Below are 23,607 nucleotides of genomic sequence, written 5' to 3'. Positions count from 1 at the left end.
GAATTAAAAAAAATAACCGACAGTGTTAGAATCAATCACTAGAACTTAAATGAAATGTGACAATTGGACTTGCATGCCCTCTACCATAACCAACATGATTTTAATTAATTTCATTTTCAGCAATAACAATTGTATATATGGGAAGGCATTTGATTTTTCATGTAAATATGTATCCACAAATCCCAAGACATAGAGGCTTGTATTAAACAAAACAATCAATCAAATCTATATTATTTGTATTTTATTTTTAATTTTATGGAGTATTCTAAGTCATTTTTAGTAAAAATTATATAAAAAATATCTCTTAAATAATACTTTTCACATATTCTGTTTTTATTTTATAACTAGAAAAAAACAAAACCAAACTTTATTTTCAATCTTAGATATACAATGGACTAATGGAGTGTAGATTTCCTTTATTATTTATATAATATCTCACTTCTCATCCTTTCATAATTTAATCAAAGTTCTTTTTAAGTGAGATTAGAATTTGTTAATTTTTCAAATTTCATTTTTTTTTTTTTTTTTTTTTTGAGAACGCTGAGTTCCGTTGCTCATATGGAGTGCAACTAATTCCCGTGGGTTAAACACATAGCCCGCAAAGACTAGAAGAATCCCTTTAAGTTACTCTGAATATTTAAAAGTTACTCTTGGCATCCGATTTCCTATAAAAAAAAAAAATCAATCTTAACAAAAACAAAAGAAAGAAAAAATATATTTTATTTGTAAACAATTAAATTCAAAGTTGATATTGTTGGCAAATTTGCATTGGCATCTCATCTATGAGGTTTTGATATTATTATAAAACAACCAAATTCTTAAATTTCGTTTTCCATGAAATTGCATCAATTCACTAATAAAAGAGAAACATTGCATATAATTTGTAAACCTTAATAGTTAATTAATTAATTTTGAATTATTTCAAATAGTTAAAATTAATTGTAACATCTTTCAAAAAAAAATCCTTCTTAGCTTGGAGGTTGGAAGACGTCATGGGGTTAGCCCAATAGATTATTTTGTAAGGACTCTGAGTTATTTAATGTGAATATGTTGTTTCATCCACCTTTGATAGAGATAACGTTCATTTGATGGAAATAAATTATTTTTTATTTTTATTTTTATTTTATCTATTTTCAGTTTTTTTAATACTTAAATTATAATTTATTTATTAAATTTGAAATAATTTTCACATTAAGTTTTTGTAAAGAAGATATTTACTCTTACAATAAAAGAAATATGATAAATAAAATACAATTATACATTACTTTTAATAAAATACATAGATTACAGGGTGTACATTACTTTTATTAAAAATTCATAAATTATGTGGTGAACTGAGTATATTTCAATTAAATAAATACTTTAATCCCTAAGTGATAGCACTTTAACCATTAAGTTATATTTGTGTGAAAAAACCTCTATCTAACTCTATCTAACGTTACGTTATGAAATAGTTGTTATTTTTCTCTTAGGCTACAATATGATAATTAAGAAAACGTATTTGAATAGCCAATAATGAATCAAGGACAGGGCAAAAAAAATTTAGCGTGGAAAATCCACAAGGATAAAAAACACAAAACTCGTTAACCTCCTTTCACTATATTAGAGTGAATTACACAAAAGTCTTTTCTAGCACCATAAATGTTCACTAATACAAAATATTTACTGTTAAAAGTGGATTACAACAACAAAAACAATAACAAGAAATTATTTCACCGAAGTTGAATAACTCAAATGAGTATATGAAAAAAGTCCAAACAAAGATCTAGACAAATTAGATTGTAGAGAACAGTGCGAAAATTCACCACCTGTGATTCGAGCCAGAACCGATACTCATCTACTCCTCGATTTTCTAGCATAAACTCTGAATATTTTTTAATCCTTACTTTTATTTATGTTTTTTCTCTTGTTCTTTACCCAATTAAAAATGAAGACTCTGTATTTGTGAACTTCTAAGGTGATAGACAAGACTTTAGTGTAACTCATTCTAATATAGTAAAAGTGTTATAAGAAGCCTATATATGAGTCTCGTGATTTTTTTATCATTGTTGAAAACGCTAAAATTATTTTGTCTATGTGTGTTTGATTTCGTTGTTTGCTATTCAGATATTTAATAATTGTGTCATACAAAAATGAAATAATAATTATTCAGTAGATGCTTTTCTCAAATAATGCTATAATACCACTTAACAAAAATCAATACTCATCAGCGCACGATCTTTTCTCATCATTTTGAAATATCACCTTACTTCTTTTTCTTCCTTTTTCTTTTTTTTTTTATTTTTTTTTATTTTTTGTCTTCTCCTTGTATTTGACTAGAAACTTTTTACTGAGCTGGACCAAATACTATATAATATATTATAGACATATTTTGTGGGAGATTTATAAGAATACACATTTTATAAAAAAAAATTAAAATAACGGTAATTATATAAGGAAAATAATATTTTGTATATAAAATATTTAATCAAATTATTTGAATTGGATTCATTTCTCACTTTAAAATATTTAAACAAAAGTGGAAGTCATGTTTGTGGTATGTCTTCTTACATTAATAAAATTAATTAATTAATTTGGTTGTGCTAGTTCGCATTATATATTAACATTTTTCATGTTACATTTGATATATTGTAGAATTATATGTATCAATATTGGTTTATTTGTTGATTTTCTAAATATCCAATTCATCAATCAATGATAAATTTATAAATCAACTTCAAATCAATTAATTTGAAGAAGTAAAGTACAAAAATAAAATAAAATCATAATTCATTGGAAAAAACTATGTATCTAACAAAGACATGAAGCATGGTCTAGTAAAAAAAATAAGTAAATATAATAATAAACAAACAATAACAAAAAATAATTAAAATGTTCAACAAATATAATAGTATGTAAATTGAAGATACTAACTTAAATATCACCACCAATAATATATATATATATATATAATGATACTTAATTTTTAAAGTGTCCGGATTGCCGGGTCGAGAACTGTGGTTAATTTGGATATATGTGAGAGTAAATAGATACTTGGGTCGGATTTTGGGTTGACCCGTCCCATAAACTTAAAACGGTTAAAAATAATATTAAAAATGTTATAGGTATGGTTCAAACTTGCAACCTAACAAAACAAATACACATTTTTAACCAACTAGGCTAATAACACTTTATATTTTAAATTCAACCCAAAATTTGATAAATGTGTGACATTTTAACAATATAAGTTCAACTTTCTAACTAACTAATATATATATATATATATATAATATATATAATGATGCTTAATTTTTAAAGTGTCCGGATTGCCGAGAGTTGTAGTTAATTTGGATATATGTGAAAATAAATTGATACTTGGGTCGGATTGTGGGTTGACCCGCCCATAAAAATTTTACCGTTATATTTTTTTCACGGTTTTATATATTATTATTCATGAAAATGCACGGGATACATACTAGTTTTATTAGTTTCATCAAACAATCCTTGAACATAACAACTAGTATTAATGTCAAAGATTATGACTCAATATTCATGAAATATTCATTTCATGAATCAAATATTTTTCAGTTAGAATAATAAAGAGAAAAATAATTTTCTAAATAATATTAAATGAAAATTTTCGTTATCTTTAATTATTCTTTACTATCAGTTTAAATTTAAACTTATCGGTTCAAGGGAATAAAAAGAGACGTTACTAAAAGAAAATAAATAAATAGTGGTTACGATTTAAAAAGACAGGGAGGGATTTAGGCCCACTTGATTGACAGCTGTAAGACACTCACTCACTCATAAACCCTAGTCTCTTTTATTTGAAAAAAATATAATATAAAATGACTATTTAATGCCAACGAATGTCGGGCAGCGGGTAGCTATCGCAACGAATACATAACGCCTGCCCATCTTAGCAGTTATCTGCCCGTAAATTTCTGGCTATATATATTCTCAGTATCATCAGATTATATTTACCTCATCAATCATATTCTCTCACTCACAGCTTCAGCATTTACTCTACTACGATTCAGTGCAGGGGAATAGTATAGAGAAGCCGCATTATCTCGAATCTCTCTACAATGGAGGCATTGAGGATGAAGCTCTTCGTCGTCGTCGCCATCGTAGCGGTGACACTGATTGAAATCACGGCCTTCCACGGCGTCTCCGCAGCAGAAGCACCAGCACCGAGCCCAACCTCTGACGCATCTGTCTTTGTCCCTACGGCAATCGCCTCTGTTCTGGCTCTGGCTTTCGGATTCCTAATCTGAGCTCTAGCTTGTCTGATCTGATCTGATCTGATGGATATACGATTCATCTTCTCCTCGTCATCGTCGTAAGTAGATAGATCTGATATATTGATCTCATTTTCATCCAATCCAGTACTAGCTCACTCGCTCTTTATCATTATCTATTATAAAATACTCTGCAATGGATTCCGTTGGAGAAAGAGATAAGGTATTCATCTTCATCTTCTTCTTCTTCTTCGTATCGGTTATTCCACATGTTATCCCCTTTGAATATTGTTGATGTACATTTTCTGGATCTATATATATTTTGGTGTGATTTATTATTGTTATTATTATCATTACATGTTCTGTATGTAATGGATAGAGATTGAGATCTTTAGCTTGCTGTTTAAATAATAATAAGAAGCATACATTAATTAGTATTATTTGATAACATTTATTGAACTTCAAATTATCAGTAGTAAATTGCAGTCTGGTATTATTAATTTGATAGAGTGATTAGAATCGAATTTAGTAGTAGCCTAGTAGATCGATGATCTTGGTGGTGGTGGCAGAACGAACCAAAAGTTCGTGCGCTGTCTCTTTGGCATCTTGTATGTCAGTATATGGAATCATCATGTTCAATGGTGGGTAACATGGATGATGGATGGATGGATGATGAACTACCAATTTCTATCATATCTTTTTTATCAAAAAGAAGAAAATTGATTTTGATTATTCTTTTGGATGGTAAATCTTATCTTAAAAGGTAAAAAAATGTTCCAACAAGTAAATGATAAACAACTATCAAATAAAATAACATCCAAAAGTAGTACACTTTAATGTATACTTGTTATTGACATTTTATTTCATTATGGTAAAAAAGTAAATGTATGTTTTTCTTGTTCATTTCTCCCTTTCAGATTTATATATATTGACGTGATTGTAGTTTCACAAAAAGAATTGTTTGTTATTTTAGATTTAAAACCGTGTCTATTTTCAAAGTTAATAGCCTTTCTTGAGCTAGTTTATTTTTTATTTTTTACTATGAATTTTAAGTTTTGAATTTTATATATTAAGCTTAGTTTTGTGGTGTTTATACAATTTTTATTTTATTTTTCATAATGGATAAATTAACAAGGAACTTGAGACATTTAATCTTAGTATTTTTTTTCAATTGAGTTGACTATTAATAAAAAAAATTACTCACTAATTCACTTAAAAAGTTATTCCCTAGTAAACTTATCCTTGTCAATAACATGAATATGAATTTGAATATAGTTTTCGTATTTCCACATTTGGATTAATGTTCCAACTTATAACTTTTCAAGACAATATTCCACACCTAAAAGACAATAATATGATTCAAACATAGCATTATTGAAATCCATACTTTTTGCAGCAATCAAACTCCATATCTTAAACCATGGTCATCCCCCAAAATCACAAAATCACTTTTGTAATAAAGCTGAATAAACTCTTTTTATCATATCGTAAAAGCTAAGACCACTCAATCTTGATTTTCTAGGTAAAAAGAGTTGAGTCATTAACATTCATCTTTAAAGGACACCATACCCATTTGTAAGCTTTTGATAAACCACTATGAATAGAATAGATTGTAAAACCCTTTTTATATATAAAAAACTCTTTAACCTACCTACTTATAACCCTAAATTTTACTTTATATTGATGCAATTTATACTCCTTTTTCAACTTCTAAATAAATCCTGCTTTGTAATCAATCAATGTATTTTTTACAGAATAAAATAAAATTTAAAAAATCAACACAAATAAAGAAATATGTATCTCTGTTTATATAAAGTGACCCAAAAATTAAGAGAGAGAAAAAAAATAAGTGAAGAAGACAAAAAGTTGAGGGAACTTTGTCATTGGTTCACGAATTCAGACATGCCACATGAAATCTTTCTTACTATAAATGTCTTTATTTGAAATTACAAAAATATTTGTTTTGAAAATTACAAAAATCTTTAATTTTAAAATTACAAAAATATTGTGTGGACTGAGGAAGGCCTGTGTCATAAGAAATAGCCACAAGTTATATATAAAATCTTGAAAATACAACAATACAATCTTTGTATAAAATGTGTGGTAAGGACTTGAGTAAGTGGAGCATACACCTAAGCTATTTTAATGAAATATGTCGGAGCAGTAGGGTCTGAATAAAATTATTTATTTATTTTTAAATATGTCATTTGGATCTTAATTTAAATTAGATAACAAAATTACAATAAACAAGTTTTTCACATTCTCTAACCTTTCAAACTATGTTAGAAACTATTTAAATTAATAATGTCGGGATCGGAAAAAATTATTAATTTAGAGAGTTATTAATTTATCGATAAATTAATCATTAATAATTTAAAGAGTTTTTAATCGATTTAACATATAATTTATATATCCGAATAAAATAAGTAATTATACGTACCAAACAAAACATATAAGAAAAAAAGTAAAGTTTAATCTAAAAAAAATTTTAATTGTGTTTAAGGATTAAAATATATATTGTAAAAGTAATATACTAGAAGTTCTGTGAGAGATGTACTCTAACTTTTAGTTATTAGGAACCATTCTTGTGAAGATACAAATGTATATTCTTTTATATTTATTTATTTACATAAAAAGTTAAATTTTATTATAATACCTAGCATTTTTTTTATGGTAAAAACTATAATGATTCTATAAGTATAATATTTATTTTAATTAAAAACATTTTAAATTATAATTAAATCTTGAACTTTTTATTATAATAACTTATAAATGATATGATAATTGTTTAATCTAGTTAATTTTAGTTTTTTTTAGTATACTTCGATTTAATAAAAAAATAAATATTTGATTTTGTTGGTTAATTATAAAAAAAAAAAAATCTAAAATTAAAAATATTATTATATATAATAAAATAAAAAAAATTAATATTTAATTAATAAATTTAAAAATGATTGATAACAAATTATTTAATTCAAGTTTCATATTAAACAACCACTACTTATGAATAAATTAATCATAACACAAAAATATCCTTGTGAACGTACGTAAGTATATACATCCAACCTACTATTAAATCCATGTAATCACCTCTTAAACTAAATAAAATTATTTTAAAATAATCTCATGATTATTTATAAACACCAAATCAAACAAGCCCCAAATAAATAGAGAAAATAATTGTAAATTCAATCAAAATTATTAATTTATTTTGAATGAACTTAAATTATTCAATTTGTAAATCAAACCATTTAAACAAATTAATAAATTTATATTAAAGTTACATTAATCAAGTTCTTAATTATCTCACTAAGTAAATTAAGTGTGATTTATGTTGTTAGTTAAAACGTTTTAAATAAAAATAAACTAAGTTTCTAAATTAAAAATAAAATAAAATAAGATCCGTAGAAGCTAAGGTTCGGAGTGCCGACAAGAGACATGGTGGTATATTTAACGTTAATTGAGCAGGAAATAAAAGAAAGAAAGAAAGAGAGAGAATTTAGGGAAGGGGAGAAGAATACCTAGATTGTTCGATCGATCGATCGATGGTGCCTCAAAGATCTATCGAGTCTTGTACGCTGAAGCTACAAAGCTGGAGCCCTTTTCGATTATCCAAAACCCTAGATTCCGATTCTCCCAAACCCTGCTACTCCTCATCCACCAATGGCGCCAACAATAATAATAACAACAACTATAGCAAACGTCCCTGCCGCGCCGATCGAGCCACATCCTTTACAATCGACGCGATTGATATGTCGAGACTGAGCTTAATTGACGACGATCGGACCGTTTCTTCCCATAACAAGCGATGGTTCGCTAGGAAAAGGAGAAGGAGAGGATCCAGATCGGTATCGGGTCGGAGCAGCGACAGGAGCGGGAATAGGCGTAGATGTTGTTCGGTCGGTGCTTCGGCTGCTTACGGCACCTGTTCGGATATTCCGGTGACTGTGGCGGGGACGGATTCTAGCGGCGAATTGTTCTTGAATGGTGATTTGAATTGGGGATCGGATGTGAGCGAGGCTAATGCTGCTGCTGCTGCAGCTGCTAGGAATAATCATCATAATAATCATAATAATTCGAGTGGGGAGAAAGAGAATTCAAGTTTGGGTCATGGACAGATGGAGAATAATCAAGGAAACGAATCTGGTTATGGTAGTGAACCTGGATACAGGGGAGATGCTGAATTTGGGTATGGTGATGAGTTTGATGAGGAAGAAGATGATCAACAAAGAGTTCTCTTTTGGGGTCATCATCCAGGTATTATTAATAAAACCCTAGCTTGCTTGCTTGCTTGCAATTGCAGCAGTTGTTAACCTTTGTGTGTTTGTTTATACAGAATCTAATGTAGAGATGGTGGCGGGTGGTGATCAGAATACGTTGCAGAAAGCCCACCATAGATGCAGGCGAAAGAAGCAATCAGATGTGAGGATGGTGGATTCTTTGGCCTAGGCTAAGTAAGTAAGAACAAATATTAAACCCTAAACCCCATTTTTGTTGTATCAGAACGATTATGAACCATTTTATCTTCATTATCGCATTGAATTGAATTGAATTGATGTTACTGTTGTATAATTGAGATATTCTAATCAAACATATACATACATACATGCATGATATTCAGTCAATTTAGGGTTTAAGGGTTACAGTTTCAACTCTTGTTTTTAAGACAGAGGAATCCAATCTGTCTTAAAAAGACATCAACTGGACAGTCTTTTTATCATTCGTCTATTGTTATTTGGGTCGATTTTACAGAATATGCTTCTTTAAGGGTTTTTTCACAAACCCGATTTAACCTTTTTTTGTATGAACTTACCTAACTAGCTTCAAACCGGAATTATGTGTCCACTTGGGGAGGGAGAGGCCACTAACCGATTTCTAAGAAGGTTTTTGGTTCACTTCTTTAAGTCTAGGGTGTAACTCAAATTCAAAAAAATACAAAATTAGGTCATTATAATTTTTTTTTGAAAAATATATAAAATAATTATCACTATCTAATTTTTCCTTACATTGCACAATTTTTTAGTCATCTAAATTAATTTCTAACCAATTATAATAAGTAAATTTCAAAAGATAAAATTTATACATTAGAAATAATATGACTAATGTTTGTCTATTTAAAAAAATCTTTAAAACGTGACAAATTAAGTTAAAGAAACAAAAATTATACTTAAAAAAAATTGGAAAATCGATAACCCACTGATAGCTTATTTTTCGGTTGAACTATTTTTTCAAACGATTTAACCGGTAATACAGTAATAATTTAAATATATATATATTTATATTAGTTATTTTCTAAATATTAGATATATTACAAATAATATTTAATAATATATATATTAGTTTTCTTTTAATTTCAAATTATAATTTGTATATAGTTGTTTAAAAAAATTAATTTATATACTTGTTAGTATAAAATGGATACTTTTTATATTATATTATAAAATATTTCTAAATATATCTATGAAATATTATTATAATATAGTTAAAAAATTAAAAATATTATAAAAGTAGGGTGTTAATAACAATTTTGAAAAAAAAAAAAATCATTTAATAAGTTTAATACTTAATTTAAAAAATTGAATTATCACAGTTAAACTGCTCTGACCGGAACCAATTGTAATCGTTTAACTGGTTGAACACCCTTAGTTTTGTCTATTTAATAAAAAATTATATGTTGAAATAAGATGATTAATTGTTTGTCTATTTGAAAAAAGTTTTAAAAGACTAAAAGTTTGATAATGTAAAAATAATCCAAGTTTAGTTTCAAATAACAATTGAGTCATTTATTTGTTTTCAATTTGTTTTACTATTATTCCTAAAATTCCAAACAAAAATAATTAAAAGAATAAAAGTTTTCAATATGTTTTACTATTATTCCCAAAATTCAAAAAAAAAATAAAGAAAGAACCATGATAGAATTATATTTACACATTTTAATTTTATTTTTTTTATAAATATAAAATCTTAAACCAAAATATAAAAACAAATAAATAGCAATTAGGGCCAGTTTGTTTTCCGGCGGGGAATAATAAAAAGGATCATAAATAATTTAGGCACACAGCCGCCGCAGTCCAGTCGACACCGATAGAGAAGAAGGAGTAGAAGCCAGACCGGCCGGAGATGCGTCTCCTCCTTTCCAAACGCCTCTTCCTTCTCTCTCGTCGGACTTCATCTTCATCGCCTCCGCTGTCATCTCGCATTGGCGTTCCCGCGCTTTTCAGAACCCTAACAACTTACGGACAATGTAGAAGAACATTAATTCAACCGCCAATCACAGATTCTCTTGCTACCTTCAACTCTCCATGGTCTTCCATGCAGCGCCGAGGCGCTAAGTGCCGATCTTCAGACGTTAGTACGCTTCTTTCGATTCAATACCTATTTCTCATGTTTATACCTAGTACGCTTGTCACTCTTTTTTCAACGATCGAGTTCCTCTATCACTTCGATTTGATGCAAAAATAATTTATGATGTATTGTCTTCTTCAGTGAAATGAATGTTCCTCAATTTTCTTTATTTTTTTGCTTAATGCAGCTCAAACCAGGAAATTACATTCAGAAGAAAGGTTAGGCTCATTTTCTTCACATTTTTCTCCCTTGTTATAATGTATGCGACTCAAGACTTGATTTCATTTATCGACATGGATACTTTATTGTTAACCTTTGCATTTTCAATATTGTGGCTATATCAGGATCCGAGAGAATGTATGAGGTAATTGTATTTCTTTTCATAGTTTCTTCTCGTATATGATTATGTTTGGGATCTAAATTCTGGATCTTTTAAGGTTGTACACTTAGAGCATGTAGTGCAAGGCAGAGGGGGAGCATCGATACAGGTTGTTTTGCTAATCTCTCGTATTGTTCCCTTTAGTTCTTTATATGAAACTGTAGTTCAATGCTAGCTTAGAGGAAAATTTTAGGTAACATGTTCAAGACTTGGTTTAAATATTGTTTGTATTGATAGCATTAAAAAATGCACATAACTAATGCATGCCACTAAACTGAAGACAGCATTTTTCTTGACATTTGGTTTATTATTACTATTGTGCCAACCGGTTAAACCTAATTATCAAATTGACAGGTGGAACTTCGTGATGTTGATAGTGGGAACAAAAGTAATGAAAGGCTCCGAACAGACGAAATGGTTGAGAGTAAGAAATCTTGAAAGTCTGGAACTTCTTTGATTGTTTTAAAGTTTAGATTTCCACACTTTGTATTTAAAGACACTGCATTTATGTATGAATATGGAACGTGTTTGCATGCTTTGAACTAATGGTCTGTTCTATGTTAATATAGAAATATTTGTTGAAGGAAGAGCATATACGTTTTTGTATATTGATGGTGATGATGTGGTTGTGATGGAGTAAGTTTTTTTTTTGTAAGAATGTTCTCTGTTATTATTGACTTCAGAACCTGTATAATTGTGTAGTAATCTTTCACTCTTTTTTTCTTTCTTATTAGTCCTAATACGTATGAGCAACTAGAAATCTCAAGCAAGATGATTGGAAATACTGCTGTTTATCTGAAAGGTAATGGCTGAGTTATGACAAAATAATTGTGTTTATTTATACATTTTGATATCAGACTTTTTGTTTTTCGGTATGTAAAGTGTTCCACAATATTTAGTTTCTTTAGCCTCCAGTTTCTAAACATAAAAGGATACAATTTTGTTGAACAGATGGAATGACTGTCAGTGTTCAACTGTTTAATGAGAAACTCATGTCTGCTTCCATTCCTCAAAGAGTAACATGCAGAGTCGTTGAAGCACAAACTCCTATTAAGGGGATTGGAGCGACTCCACAGTAAGCTCTGTTTGAACTCAATTTGTTCTTCGTGTAATTGGCATGAGATAGATAGATGACCAATATTGGCTTTCGTGTAATTTACGTGGTCTCATAGAATCCTTAATGTTTTCTTCGCTTATCTCTATTGTACAGTTACAAGAAGGTTAATCTGGATAATGGCCTAGTCGTTCAGGTAACTTTTTAACATACATAAATTCTATGAAGTTTGAGGTGTTATGCTATTTGGTTAATTGGTTCCTGTATTTGGCTGTTGAATATTTCAGGTTCCACCATACATTTTAACTGGGGATGATGTGATCATCAACACTGTAGACAATTCTTTTCATAGCAGGTCAGCTTTTTTATAACTATCTTAGATACATTCAGATGGTTTTATCTTATGAAAAATCCCCCTTATAATCAATCTGTATTCAATGTGCTTTTGATATTTTTTCAGGGCATAAGAATCACATCAAAGAGGGGATGGGATATAAACCAGCCATAAATGTTCCACTCTTTTGACATGTATGGTCAAAGTGGTTTCTTTGTTCAAATTTGATACTTTAAAGTAATGGATTAAATAAGTTTTGTGGCATTTATGTAAACTCCATATTGATAATTTTATCAACAAATTTAATGTTGATGGTAGACTAATAATGAAAATTTTTGAACCTTCTATTCAAAATATATATATATATAACAACAATATTGTATTTTGTTTAATCTTTAACAAGAAAAATGATACTAAAGTTTTGAAGTTTGATTATAGACCAGCAGACTTCTGAAACTTCTGGATTTGGTTGAGGAATATCCAAGTCATCTGCAATGCAAAAATACAACATCAAAGAAATGTTCAAAAATAAGATAGAGAGATTATTGGTAAAGAAAACTAATTCAATAACCATGACATGAGGCGCGATCCTGACACAATAAACAGGAAAACCCGTATAGAATTTGAAAGGTCCTCCCGATTTCAGAGTCTTCAAAGTACAATCCAAAGAACCTTTATAAGGCAATTTGCCTTCAGCATCAGGTTGCATCTTCTGTATTTGAGTTTTCACATAATCAAATGGAAGACTGCATGCCGAAGCAAAGAACCCTGAAACTGAACTCGCACCTGAACGGACAAACAAGAATATACACATCATCATTAAAAAGACATAAAAGGAATAATTGAATGAATGAATGAATCTTGACCCAAGATAGTAGCAACTTCGCCACAGCCAAGAGAATCCTTAAAGAACTCAACACTTTGATCATACGAGGCAAGCATTCCCATATTAAGAGCCATGGCTCTAACGACAGTGGGTCCTGCTCCTTTCCAGAGTGCAAGAATTCCTTCATCTGCAGAAATACGATAAAGGGCATGGAATGCATTTGTGTAGTTTCTACGTTGAGCAGCAGGTAATGTTGCGTCGGCCTGCATTCGAATCAATGCTAAATCTGCCGGACTTCCAACAGTTGCCCCAATCGCACCAGCAGTTAACCCGCACAAAGCTTTCTGATACAGGGGCAATGGCTTTCCATCGTTAGCCTCAATTGCCTTGTTAGTCAAAATCCTGTAAAAAAAAAACACTTTCGTCTTCAATGAGCTCAACTCAAAATAACTAAATTTACAGAAGAGAAACAAGCTCATGACTGACTTGAATGTTCCAAGTCTTGCAGTAGTATATGTAGCTTGTCTAAGCAATCCAGCAGATAGACCCTTCAATGAACATAAATAATAACAACAACAATCTTCAGAAGAGAATAAATACTCTCTATTTGCTCAAAATGAAGAAATCAAATGAACCTTGTATAATGCACCGAAACCCTCGTTTTTAATCATCGTCTTGGTCACGTCTACTGCTGATCCTTGACCCAACTGAATCCTCACCTGCACTTTGCCAAAAAAAAAAAACAAAATCAGATAATAGAAGCAAAACATAATCTAGAGTCTAAAGGAGGTGCGTGCTTAGTAGACCTTAATCATGTCGATGGGCTGGATTACACAGGTAGCGAGCATGCCAGAAGCTCCACCATTGACGAATGGCTTCACTGTCGGCCATACGGTTGAGGCTGCCTTGGATTTCTCTTGAGCCATTTCCTTACTTCTTCTTCACTGTTGAACTCGCTTGCTTGGAGAGAAATAGAGAGAGAGAGAGAGAGAGAGAGAGAGAGAGAGCAGCTTTATATTTGCAGATAACTTTTCATATCCATCGCCATTTATGATGATAACTTGTGTGAGATTATATACGATGTTCAGATAAAAGAAGATGACTAATTTAATAACACATTTAAAACAGATGAACCCAAAATAAGTAATAAAATAATTAAACTATAATTATTTAAGTCTCACAAATTATTACATCATATCATAATAGATATATAGTTAAGTTTATCTGTGACCCTTGTTCTAAATAATAATAAAAAGCAAGAATCAAGCTGTTTCTCTTGGAGGCAAGATACTTGCACTTTTATTTTATTTTAAAAGCGAATGCATAGTTATTTAATTCGATTTACGTTTAAACACAACAAAAACATGATCATTAAAATGGAAGGTGGAAATACGATACAAAAGGTTCGAGGGAAAATTAAAGAAAACACGACTTATAAGAGCTTTGATATTTTTCGGAAGATTAATTCAAAAGTCAAACATTCTTAGCGAACTGAATCAGACATTCTTCTGGATTTTGAGCTTTTAAAAACAGTTTGGAAACTAAACTAGAAAGGAAAATATAAATTTGGAGGAAGAGTTTTTCTTATCTTCTAAACTTTGACATTAAAGGAATATTCTACCCTCAAGTCTCAACTATCGCTAATTTTAGCTTCAAAGAGTACTTTCAAGGTGGGAATAGAAACTTAATTAAATATGTGAAGAAAAATTACAGTAAAGGCATTTTGGGAACTTAGTGCTTGTTTGTTGATGAGTTATATTTAGGGATTTTATTGGATTTAAAAAAAATAATGAATTATAATAATTTGTTGTATTTAAATTTATAAAAAGTAAAATAAGGATATTTTGATATTTTAGTTGATGAATGGATTGATTAAATGATTAAAAATAAATAAAATATAATAGTTGAATTTTTAATAAATAAAAAAACAAACATCAAAAGATTCTAAATAATAATTGAAAAAAGAAAAGAAAGGAGAAGCATTTTGAGACTAGACCAATGCTAGGCAAAAGTATGGAATTTGAATATAGGACCATCAACCATTAACTCTATCATTCACCATTATTGTTTTAAAGTGAGATAAATAACTATTTTATTTTTTTTAGAACGATAGGTTCCGATTCTCCTTTAGAGTGTTCACAAGTTCGCAAATAGGTTCCGATTCTCCTTTAGAGTGTTCACACGTTAAGCACTAAGTGCTTAACTCGCAAACACACTCGATCCCACTCGATCCCAGAGAGGCTGAGGATACCTACATGTTGCTGTTAGAATTTACATGATACTATTATATACTATTCACCAAGAAAAATGTAATATTTAGTTGATTCTCCATTAAAAAAAATGAAAATTTAATGTTATCTAAAAAATGATATATTATAGTATGACCAGTAACAATAGCTAGATATTTTTATTAAAGAATAAATTTCACTTATAAAAAACTTTTCTCCTGAAAAATAAATGATAGAAAATAGGAGAGAATATGTTTGAAAGGGATTTTTGTGGACATGTAGAAGATAAAAGGGCATCATTACTCACATCCACCCATGACCCATCCTCATGGAGAATTTGGGCCATAGCAGCAAGAGTGTGTAATTTGGGCTCATTCACAGCCCAATTAATATGTATAAATTAACTCAAAATAATAATAATAATAAATCAAAACATACCACAAGAGTTCTTCATTCAAACATCTTTTTTTTTCCCCAAAAAAGAAGGTTCAGAATTCCAATAACTTATTTGTCACAAAAAAAGAAAAAAGAAAAGAAAACCAGGAGACCAAAACTGAGACAGGAATTCCCTTGCCTACATACAACCAACCATACTCAACCTGATCCAAATTCTGTCTCTTTTCGTCAAAGGGTCCCTTTGACGTGTTTTTACCCTCCTCTCGAGGTTGAAAATATCCTTTTGTTGGATATACTATACTCTGACTTGTGAACCATCATCTCCATAAGATTTGGCACTCACTCAGCACTCAAAACCCTTTTACTTACTGCTGTAAAGCAAATGACACACACCATGGAAACAATTTTTGGTATGAATATGGCTTCTTATAGCAAATGAATTGGCAAACCAATAATCACCCTCACAACAGACACAACAACAACAACTAGACAAAAAAACACAACAAGCTCTTCCACCTTTTCATTTCTTTTATCGGTCAGGATGAGAGTATGGACTGCAAAATAAGCTGCTGCTGAGGCTGCAAGGACGACCAGGTTGAAGCCAACGCAGAAGGTGATAGTGTCTGTTGAAGCTGCTTCAGAAGATTTACCATTCTGCTCACAGTTTCTTCACTTGCAAGATCCTTCCCCGCACATAAAACCTGAAAACAAAATTGTCCTTCAAATCATTTTTAAAATATTAAAGAGGATATTTTAGTCATTTTTACCCAAATAAACAACTTTTTACACCTACAACTAACAAGGTCCAACTTAAATGTAACTGTAAATGATGCAATTAATGAGTAGATTGTTGATTGGATAGTGAGTTATATGAAATTAATCTCAAATACTTACAAGTTATGGAGCTAAGTTATCTTATGTGAAATTCATGTAAGAACAACAATAAAATTTAATGAAGTCAAAATGATATGGGCATACAATCTCTGACCAGACTATATAAGATCTAAAAAATGCAGCAAAAAGAATAAAGTCCATCTACAACGGAGGACAGATTAGTTAAAGAGAGAGAACTCGCCTCAGCAAATACAGAAACAATTTTAGGAAGATACTCATTGTTGGGACCCAACACTTCTATAGCAGATCTGTAAAGAACCTTCAAATATTAGAAGCAGGGGAAAAGGAAACAAATTGGGTGAAGAGGAGAAAGCGACCAGCTCCTACCTTTCTACCATTGAACATAGCTGGTCATGAACAACTTTTGCTTCGATCAAATCACATTTTATTGGTAGGCAATTCAACCATGCAGGAACAACCTAAGAAATGCAGCAATTGAAAGATGAGGCAAGGATCTATAGACAACATGAAAAATATAAAATACAGATATGTTAGCCAAAGCAGATATAAAGTAGCCAACTCTTAAATAAATGCCTTCATGACAAGAAAAATAATGGGATACAACTAAAGAGTGTAGTTTACAACATGAAAAGCTTATGAAACATCTAGCAAGATCCCATAGATCAAGAGCTTGTTTGATGTAATTTTTTATAAAAATAAATTGGGAAAAATCTTTTTTTATGAAAAAGTGGATGATTTGAGTTAAATTACTAAAATATCCTTTGTATTTAATATTTTAAAATGTAATAAAAAAATAAGTGTATTTTAGAAGATGATTTGATTGATGATTGGATAAAGGGTTACTTGGATCCAAATAACCCCTAATCAAACAAGGTCCAAACTGCAGCTATTGAAGAAAACTGCTACCAGGAGGAGTTACCATCTAGAATCAGGAGTTCTGTAATAATTGATTATCCAAACAAGCTTTCCTAACTATGACCTTTTTTTCTCTCTAACATATTTTTTTTCTTGGGCGAGGATAGGAGATACATAATTGGAGCCTATCAATGCAATGAGTTTATTAGAACATGTAGGAACTTCTGAAGAATAAGTCAGTCTTTTTGCATCATTATTCAGTATGACTAATACTTGATAAACATAAAAAACAAGATTGCTTGTACCTGAGATAAATCTACAGCATCACGTTGGAATTGACATATCTTTCCTAATGCAGAAACTGCATTTTCATAAGCCATTACATTCTCAACTTGCAAAGCATTAGGATCCCTTATAACAACATTTAGCCTTGAAAGAGCCTCTGTAAGAAGACACAGAAAAGTAAATCCAACAAGAAAATACAAACTATTATTTTTTAAACAAGGTAACAAATATGCAGAGCAATTCACCTCCAACCAGAGGTTTGAAAACAGAACCACCAAATTCAGCACAAACACCAAGTCCATAAACAGCAGCCTGAAAACAAAACCACACCATCAATAACTATACATACTTCCACAATCGAACAAAATTAATAACAAGTCTCTAGCACTTGCCTGTCTAACATCAGTGTTGTTGTCATTGCAAGCTTCCAAAAGGAAAGGAAGGTATATCTCATAATACCTGATCATATTCAAAAATATGTAAATCAGTGCATTGTAGAGAGATCAAAATGTATTAAGAAGGCATCTCAAAAGCAAACTAACTTGTGAGCTGCTTCCCGACACTGCTCTGCAACATCATCGAAGATGCAAATAGCTATTCTTCTCTCCTCGTGTGTTTTGTCTTTTCCCTATATTAAGATATGTTAATTATTTCAGAAAAGCAAACTACTGTTTAGCTACTAAAAACATGAAACTAGGAATAACCAAATAAGCATGGTAAGCTGATAAACTTACCCACATAGGCGTGAGGTATGATGTGAGCTCATCAAACATAGGTAAGAAAGAACTCTTGAATGTTTTTATCAAAGTTCCCAGAATTTCGCCAACCTAACAATGAAATTCAATTGCAAAATAAGGATAAGAAGAGTTGAAAAATCTAAAGTCTAACATATATGTGCTCCTCAAGGTCAAAAGTTAGAAACACCAACTTGATCAAAAACTTCTTCTTCTTGCTCATTTTCTTCCTTGAGCAAGTCACTCTCCTCAGCATCAAAATCTTCAGCTTTTGTTCTCTCTGCTCTTTCTATTCTTCTGCTTGAACTAGCAGTCAAAACCTGTTTTATCTCATCCACAATGCTTCTGACCTGGCCTTCATCCAGAAGTGGTCCAGAAATCTGAATGTAAAAATTGCTAATATAGTTAGTCTCTAAATACACTTAAAACATATAGAACTATATGCATGTAAACACTAGATAAAAGCAAAAAACAGTCAAATTATTTAAATTTTCATAAACAATCCAGTGTTTAATACCACATATTTTAAGCCTGAGATTAAGGTCATTGTACCTGTATCCATCATATTCCAACCAGAAAAATAGCTTATCCCAAGTGCAAAAGAACATGTATGTTTACAATGACCAAATTCTGTCATACCACACTTTATGCCAACAAGGAAAGGAGAATTATAAAAATAGACAAACCTGCAGACATTCATTCAAAGCATCCAGCATGCATGCACATATTTCCGTATCAGGCTCCTGTCATTTCAAGTTGAAGGTGTAAAGATTGATGATAAAGAAAAATTTACATCTTGAATGAATTAAAAAAAAATTGGGAAAAATTAATTATAAGTTATAACCATTAGAATGGAACTGCATTGAAACTGTGGAATCACAAGTACCTTGTGTAGTGCTTCTACTAAGGCTGGCACAATATAATCCAAAAGCTGCTTGACATAAGACTCGTTACGTCCTGAAGCAAGTCCCTTTTCTACAGCTAATTTTGCTGAACGCAATAAGTCTGGCATAGCTGGGAAAGAAAAACATCCGACACTCAACCTCGGTTACAAGCAGAGGGGATGAAGAAACGAGGATATCAGACATAATATATTTGAGTGTGTACCTGAAACAGCTGCTTTTCTAACTTCTTCATGGAAATAGAACTTCAGAAGTGGAACTAATGTTGGAGCAACCTGCACCAGATATATTATCATTAAATTGTCACATTTCAGGATGAAGAAGTAACTTCATTTTCTGAAAAGAAGCAAACCTGATCAATCCATGGGTAAAAACCTTCCTTCAACTCATCAGCATAGCAACATAGCATGTTGCATGCCGTAGCTTTCTCCTCAAGAACACTTGTTTTGATCCCTATTCTTTTGTCCCCAAGAGTAATAGTTTCCATACTGCAACAAGCACAAAGCCATGTGTTCAATTATTTTTAGCATTTAATAGAGGTAGGTTGGACACACAAAGCAAACCTAATAGATATACATGGCCATCATGTGGAAAACTTCTAGATTGACTACATATCTTTATTGTCTGGTGATCCACATCTTCTATAATTAATTAATGCACATAAAGTAACAAGGCGAAGTCAAACCTGTCATCATCAGACTCATCAAGCTCGTTATCGGAGTCTAACGATGAAATTGTCACATCAGGTTTAAGTTGAGCTGATTGCAACAGTGGCGGCATCACAACACTCATATAAGGTAAGAAATCCTGTCCCAAGCACTTGCACAGTCTAGCCCAAGCCTGGAGATTTATTTCAACACATTACACAACAAAAGTGATTAACCACAAGATATACATTATTATATAGAAATTACTCTACTTTTTTTAAGTATACACAAATACATACTTGTAACATGTAACTTGTAGTTGGATCATCTGTTTCCATCTGTGAACCTTGTAGCGACATTAGCACTTCCATAACCTAGAATAAAGAATGAAGTTTTATTGGGACAACTTTGATGAAGATTATAATGTTAGATCAAATGACAAAAGAATCTCATTTTCTACAACTTGTTAACCTGCAGATAATATTATCCCTTGCAACTTGAAGCGAAACAATGGAAAAGCAAGAAACTAACAATAAGGAAAAGGCTTAACTTGGATGCAGAACTGGCAAAGTTCATTCGTATTAATTATCAAGAAATACAAATAAAATATATGCATGGTGGGTGCAAATCGTTGATTACCTGCTTAGCATCATCTCTGAACTTCTCTTTCCCAACAGCCATTCCAACCAAACTGATGCACTCCATTGCTTTTGCTCGAAGCATGCGGTTAGACTTATCGGTTGCATTCACCAGGATAGTTTTCAGGTAAGGCATAACTGTATCGTAATAATTTTGGAAGTGTTCCTATAGAATGAATAAAAGTTAGGACTAATAGTGCAAATCTACTTCCATAGTACCGTGCCGTGAGATAGAGAAGAAAAAACACCTGTGATGAATCAGCAACTGACGCTAAAGCAGTCAAGGCCCCTTCTTGTACCATTTGTTTACCATTCTGAGACAAACAATAGAGTTAGGAACACAATCCAACTAAAGCCACTGAATAAACAAATTAATACAGATTCTAGACTCTGAAATAAAAGCTGTTAATGGCATACCTGTAAAAGCACAAGCAATTTATTCACCATTCCATCCAAGTACGGCGTCAAAATATCAGGGGTGCAGTTCTCGCTGAAATTCAACACAGCTGAAGCAGCATGTGCCTGCAAAAATAAAAATAAAAATTTCCATTATGTGCTATGACCTTTTAATGAAAATGAAAGTAAAAGTGATAGCATACAAGGTACCATCTAAGATGGGAGACAAGTATGAAAAAATAACGGGTGGAGAAGGATACATAAATAAGAATTAGCCAATGAAATTAAGAGGCAAGGCAACTATAGGATTCAAAACAATGAATAGTGTTCTGTAAGATGTTCATCAAGTCTAAGTCTGAGATACAAATATTCATCTATTACAAGTTTTCAGAGCAGATAAAACTGAAGGAGAGTTTATCTTCAAATGTATCATGTCAGCTTTAGAAAATAAAGACATCGTCAAGTTCACTGCAGCTCTCTGGTAGGATTGTAAACATAAGAGAACAAAAGATAATTGCATTGCATATTCTTTAGTTCCTTTTTCAAAATACCTCAATTGGTACACGCAAAAAATAGCGCAGAATAACTAAAATAAAAATAAAAAAGCTAAAAAGAACAAGCACAATAGTCAAACCCTGCACCACATTTCATATTAGAAGCTGCAGATCTACCATGAGTCACATATGCAACAGTATGAATGATAAGAAAGGAAAAATATGTGGATAACTTAAGGAAGATACCTGCACTCGAGGATTTTGAAAGTCATCCATGGCAGAAGCTAGAGCTGGCAAGACTCTTGTATGAAACTGAACTTGCAAATCTGGTCCCAAATCTGTAGACAATTGCCCAATGGCATTGATGGCTGCCCATCGAACTCGGGGATGAGGATCTTGAAATGAACTCAGAACCATGTTCAATACTTGTTCCAAATTTTTTACCATTACCTGTAAATTATGACAAGAGAAGAATTTCAGGATTCATTTTCTATCAACCACTATGTTGTTGTATGCTAATCAATCACAAGTGTTCATTAGTGTCCACCATTAAAGAATTTAACATTTGTTCACTGAGTAATCCATTTATCCAAGTCAGCACCATGACATGGTTAGGAAAATGCTACAATTAGGATTTTGCAAGACAAATAAGGACCAAATGACACCATACCTTTGAGCACCCCTCGGCAATCTGGGCTAATGCAATTAGTGAAGCATGGTGCTTCTGCCACTCTGGAGCGGCTAAATAGACTGGCAGTTGTTCCGATGCTACTGGCACAAGAGTGTTTCCACCCAATGCAATTGCTAACCGATCCAAACACTCCTGCCCCACACTGTAATTGCTAGTCTCCCCTGCATCTTCATGCTCAGTCTCCGCAGAGTGCCACGCTGGATCATCCTCAATGTCCAATAGCATCTTCATCAAAATGGAAAATAACCTACTGATAAATTGAGGCAGCTTCCTCATCATACCAGGCGCCCTCTCTCTTGCCTCCGCCAATGTAATAACGAATTCAATTGCTAGATGTCTCGTTCCTTCTTCAAGAGATTCTGCCTCACCGATCTGCAACATTGCTCCCACTACATCAACTAATTGCCTCCTCAAGAACCTTGGCTCCGTCCCAGCCAACTCAATCAACAATTCGAGTGCTTCCTGAGCAGTAGCTTCCTGCCCACTATTCAACGCTTCCGTCAATGTCTTCATCATAGCCGGCAACAAATCCTGGAAACGATCGCGGTCATTTGAGTTTGACAAGCACTGGATAAAATTAATCACTGCGCTGAGAGCAGCAATCTTCACATCAGAGTGAGGAGAAGTGGTCAAGCACTGAAAAAACACAGTGTGCAAGTTCTTAATATGAGGAAGTAGGATTTCGCCGATGTATTGGGACAAGTGAGCAAAGATCAGAAAAGCAGATTCCTGCAACTTTGGCGAATCAGACGAAACGCACTGGAACATGAAAGGCAATAGTTCGGGCCAAGCATTTTCCGGCAATAAACTGGAAGCAAGCTCCGATATGGTATCGCAAAGCTTCTTTGTTATCGTCTTCGCCTCCTCGCTCTGAACACATGAAAGAAGAACCGACTTGAGAGAGGACTGGGTAGATGGCGTGAGTTTGGGCCATATGTAAGAATCATCCTGAGTTAACTGCTTCCTGAGTAGAATTGCCGCCATGGCACGGGCTTCCAGGTGCGACGATTGTTGAAGGAGATGGGATAGTTTGAGGACGAGGGAGTTAGGATCGTTCTGCTTGAGTAGATTGAAGATCGTCTCCGCCTGCGTGCGCTGTTCATTGGACGTTGACATCAGGTGCGAAATCAAAGACTCGAAGGCCGCGGGATCGGGACCGAGGACGGCGGCAAGCTGCGCTTGCTGAAGCTGTGCTGACTGAGGATCCATGGCAATCAGATAGGGTGCGTCGCCTCTCTTCTTCTTCTTCTTCTTCTGCACCTGATGGATGAAATGGAGGGAGTGGAGAAATAATGAAAAAGAGGGATTGAGTTTTGATATAGTAA

General features: G+C 32.2%; 5 protein-coding genes across 5 annotated transcripts; 3 read left to right on the top strand and 2 right to left on the bottom strand.

The window, feature by feature from the left end:
- The first annotated feature begins 3,952 nt into the window (after positions 1–3,952).
- LOC124927055 (arabinogalactan protein 21-like) lies at positions 3,953–4,561 on the top strand. The gene has a single exon (XM_047467396.1). It carries the CDS (start codon positions 4,071–4,073, stop codon positions 4,257–4,259), a length of 189 nt encoding a protein of 62 aa, XP_047323352.1. The 5' UTR covers positions 3,953–4,070; the 3' UTR covers positions 4,260–4,561.
- Positions 4,562–7,687: 3,126 nt separating this feature from the next.
- Positions 7,688–8,780, top strand: LOC124926600. Its single transcript, XM_047466851.1, has 2 exons — positions 7,688–8,480; positions 8,560–8,780. The coding sequence occupies exons 1-2, from the start codon at positions 7,769–7,771 to the stop codon at positions 8,670–8,672; spliced, it is 825 nt and encodes a 274-aa protein (XP_047322807.1). The 5' UTR covers positions 7,688–7,768; the 3' UTR covers positions 8,673–8,780.
- A 1,464-nt stretch (positions 8,781–10,244) lies between these two features.
- Positions 10,245–12,647, top strand: LOC124925849 (elongation factor P). The gene is made up of 11 exons (XM_047465965.1): positions 10,245–10,571; positions 10,756–10,786; positions 10,913–10,932; positions 11,006–11,056; positions 11,302–11,371; positions 11,517–11,583; positions 11,682–11,749; positions 11,899–12,022; positions 12,158–12,197; positions 12,289–12,356; positions 12,462–12,647. The coding sequence occupies exons 1-11, from the start codon at positions 10,344–10,346 to the stop codon at positions 12,466–12,468; spliced, it is 774 nt and encodes a 257-aa protein (XP_047321921.1). The 5' UTR covers positions 10,245–10,343; the 3' UTR covers positions 12,469–12,647.
- An 11-nt stretch (positions 12,648–12,658) lies between these two features.
- On the bottom strand, positions 12,659–14,224 carry LOC124925848 (mitochondrial dicarboxylate/tricarboxylate transporter DTC-like). The gene is made up of 6 exons (XM_047465964.1): positions 13,968–14,224; positions 13,797–13,880; positions 13,648–13,709; positions 13,202–13,563; positions 12,907–13,121; positions 12,659–12,824 (listed from the first exon to the last, which is right to left on the bottom strand). The coding sequence occupies exons 1-6, from the start codon at positions 14,085–14,087 to the stop codon at positions 12,768–12,770; spliced, it is 900 nt and encodes a 299-aa protein (XP_047321920.1). The 5' UTR covers positions 14,088–14,224; the 3' UTR covers positions 12,659–12,767.
- A 1,600-nt stretch (positions 14,225–15,824) lies between these two features.
- Positions 15,825–23,578, bottom strand: LOC124923829 (importin-5-like). Its single transcript, XM_047463805.1, has 20 exons — positions 22,262–23,578; positions 21,838–22,041; positions 21,119–21,223; positions 20,950–21,015; positions 20,703–20,867; positions 20,363–20,437; positions 20,102–20,256; positions 19,769–19,904; positions 19,622–19,691; positions 19,401–19,528; positions 19,201–19,257; positions 18,709–18,894; positions 18,515–18,607; positions 18,323–18,408; positions 18,173–18,239; positions 18,026–18,092; positions 17,801–17,937; positions 17,007–17,098; positions 16,861–16,927; positions 15,825–16,486 (listed from the first exon to the last, which is right to left on the bottom strand). Exons 1-20 carry the CDS (start codon positions 23,489–23,491, stop codon positions 16,322–16,324), a joined length of 3,351 nt encoding a protein of 1,116 aa, XP_047319761.1. The 5' UTR covers positions 23,492–23,578; the 3' UTR covers positions 15,825–16,321.
- Between the last annotated feature and the right edge of the window lie 29 nt (positions 23,579–23,607).

The sequence above is a fragment of the Impatiens glandulifera genome, chromosome 2 (assembly GCF_907164915.1).
Source record: "Impatiens glandulifera chromosome 2, dImpGla2.1, whole genome shotgun sequence".
Taxonomy (NCBI): domain Eukaryota; kingdom Viridiplantae; phylum Streptophyta; class Magnoliopsida; order Ericales; family Balsaminaceae; genus Impatiens; species Impatiens glandulifera.
This window is presented reverse-complemented; position numbering and strand designations above follow the sequence as displayed.